General features: G+C 45.3%; 1 protein-coding gene across 1 annotated transcript; it reads right to left on the bottom strand.

Moving 5' to 3' along the window:
* Window positions 1–419: 419 nt before the first annotated feature.
* Window positions 420–2,213, bottom strand: LOC138563068 (general transcription factor II-I repeat domain-containing protein 2-like). Its single transcript, XM_069642818.1, has one exon. The coding sequence runs from the start codon at window positions 2,211–2,213 to the stop codon at window positions 420–422; it is 1,794 nt and encodes a 597-aa protein (XP_069498919.1).
* Window positions 2,214–3,123: the final 910 nt, after the last annotated feature.

Genomic DNA, 3,123 nt, shown 5'->3' with positions numbered 1-3,123 from the left:
AACAGCCCACCTCACATGGCAACAACAGTCACTACCAACTGCCCCGAAGGCCCATTTGACATCGGGGGAGGGGGAGGCGGGAAAGACGTATTGGGACAAAGAAGAGTAGGACTATGCATAGCTCTCAACTCACACACTTTTGGCCGCCTTGTAAACAGGTGACTCACCCACCTGTTACATCCGCCCTGCGTCCCTCTACGCCAGGGGTCCTCAAACTTTTTAAACAGGGGGCCATGTTAACGGTCCCTCAGACCGTTGGAGGGCCGGACTATAGTTAAAAAAAAAAACTATGAACAAATACCTATGCACACTGCATATATCTTATTTTGAAGTGAAGAAACAAAACGGGAATAAATACAATAAATACAATATTTAAAATGAAGAACAAGTAAAGTTAAATCAACAAACTTACCAGTATTTCAATGGGAACTATGGGCCTGCTTTTGGCTAACGAGATGGTCAATGTCCGGTTCCATATTTGTCACTGCTAGTCGTAACAAGTGATGCAAGTGTCTAGATCTGGTTGGAGATTTCAGATGTTTCATTCTGGAAAAAGTCTGTTCACAGACATAAGTGCTGCCAAAGATGGTTGCCATTTTGAGTGCATGGTTCCTGAGATGAGGATATGTCTCGGAAGGGAGAGATGCATAGAAACTATGAAGGCTGCTTGACTTGAATGCGTCTTTCAGAGAGTCACAATTTTGCAGTTCAGCCAGTTCCATTTGGTAAATTGTATCCACATTTTCAATGTCAATAGAAAATGGGTTACGGAAAAGCTGTATGTCCTGTTCATGGCGATGAAGCTCTTTAAATCTAAATTGGAACTCCTTTTGCAATTTTTCTAGTGAATCCACACATGTTTTGTTTGGGAATGCAACCAATGGTTTTTCCGCTAACAGATTTTGAGTTGTGGGTAGATGGCAGAAGTTTTCCTCCTTCACTTGTTTGAGGAGGAGGCCTAATTTTACTTCAAATGCTTTGACATGTGATTGCATATCACAGATGAGCTTCCCTTTTCCTTGAAGTTGCACATTGAAACTGTTGAGTAGCTCTGTTACATCTGTTAGAAAGGCAAGGTGCCATTTCCATTCTGCATCATTGAGCTCTGGTACTTCTTTGTTTTTTGAAAGAAGAAAAGCTGTAATCTGTGGAAGTAAGTCATAGAAACGTTTCAAAACTCTCCCTCGACTCAGCCAACGGACTTCTGTGTGGTACAGAACATCTCCATAGTCAGCATTTAGCTCAGACAGAAATTCCTGAAATTGTCTGTGCTTTAGTGCATGAGCTCTAATGAAGTTAACACAAGATACCACAATTGTCATAACAGAGTCAAACTTCAGTGATTTACTACACAGCGCTTGTTGGTGGATGAGGCAGTGTATGGCTATTGGATGAGAATAATTATGTTTGTCCATCTCTTGGTTAATGCGAGCAATTACTCCTTTCTTAGACCCCACCATGCTAGGAGCACCATCAGTTGTCACACTGGCTAGTTTAGCCCAGTCCAGCTCCAAACCATTCAAAGTTTGGCAAACCTTTTCATAGATATCCTCTCCTGTAGTTGTTCCTTTGATGCTTTGCAGTGCAGCAAGCTCTTCTGTGACTTCGAAATTGTCATTCGTCCCACGAATAAAAATTAAAAGTTGTGCAGAATCACGAACATCATTGCTTTCGTCAAGTGCCAAGGAAAAATAGGAACGTTTATTTGTCAGGTTTTGCAAATGCTGATACAGATTGTCTCCCATTTCTTCAATCCTCCGTGTAAGTGTAGGTCCTGAAAGACTCACTGTACTAAATAAATCGGCCTTCTCTGGACACATCTCTTTGGCAACAGAAAGAAGGCATTCTTTAACAAATTCTCCCTCCACGAATGGTCTGCCAGTGCGCGCTATTAGCTTGGCAACTTGAAAACTTGCTCTCAGTGATGAAATATTTAGCTGCTTCTGCTTCACAAAAGTATTTTGCTGAGCTGTCAATGTATTTTTCAGTTTTAATATTTTATCTTTTCTCACTTCTCCGACCAAACAATCATATTTATCTTTATGTTGAGTTTCATAGTGTCGACGCAAATTGTATTCTTTGAACACAGACACTATATTCTGGCATATCAGACACACAGCTCTTTCCTTGTACTGTATGAAAAAGTAATCATAAGTCCACTGTTCTTTGAATATCCTACACTCCGAGTCAATTTTTCTCTTTCTTGGCATCATTGTTTCCTAGGGATTCCAAATTGCTATTAGTAAAATACCAATAAAAACAATATACCAGCAACATTCCCCCACATTAGGTGCAATATAGTCCCCCACATTAGGCTGGCAGTATAGTTCCCCCACATTAGGCTGGCAGTATAGTCCCCCACATTAGGTTGGCAGTATAGTTCCCCCCACATTAGGCTGGCAGTATGTTCCCCCACATTACGTTGACAGTATAGTTCCCCCCACATTACATTGACAGTATAGTTCCCCCCACATTACGGGGCTTATGTACCGGGCATGGTATCGGGGACTCTAAACGAGTCCCCGATACCATAAAAATGCCTGGTATCAGTCCCGATACTGGTATCGGGACATCCCTTCTGACCACCGCTCCGGCCATAGCAGGACCGGTGGTCAGAACACCGAAGGGACGCGCCGCTGGTAAACACCTACCTCCAGCGCGCGTCCTTTCTTCTCCGCTTCTCCGCCTCGGTTTCCATGGGCGTGCGCACGCATGGGACGTCAGTGACGTCGCTGCGTGCGCCTACTCCCAGCGGTCCCCGCGTTTTTAAAGTAAACGCGGGCCGCAGGGACTTCTCAGAGGCATCCTTGTGTTCCGAAAGCATCTTTCGGAAACACAAGGATGTCCTGAGTCTAAAACACCCGGCGGGCCGGGTAAATGCGCTCCGTGGGCCGCATGTGGCCCGCGGGCCGTAGTTTGAGGACCACTGCTCTACGCGGTGACGCAGGGCGCACTAATAAAAGCCCCTCCCTCGAGCACGGGAGGCAGTTCCGGGCCAACACTAATCCTGTGTGCACGCGTGTTATTTCGCTCCGGCTGGAGCTGCGCCACAAAAGCCGCGCGGCCTTCCATCACATCGCTCCGGTCTCCCTGCGGAGGCCGGATGTAACAATGGCGACGAGG

This window comes from Ambystoma mexicanum, chromosome 1q (genome assembly GCF_040938575.1).
Source record: "Ambystoma mexicanum isolate Mex_15411 chromosome 1q, UKY_AmexF1_1, whole genome shotgun sequence".
Classification (NCBI taxonomy): Eukaryota; Metazoa; Chordata; class Amphibia; order Caudata; family Ambystomatidae; genus Ambystoma; species Ambystoma mexicanum.
Note: the sequence above shows the minus strand (reverse complement) of the source record. Positions and strands in the feature narration are given on the sequence as shown.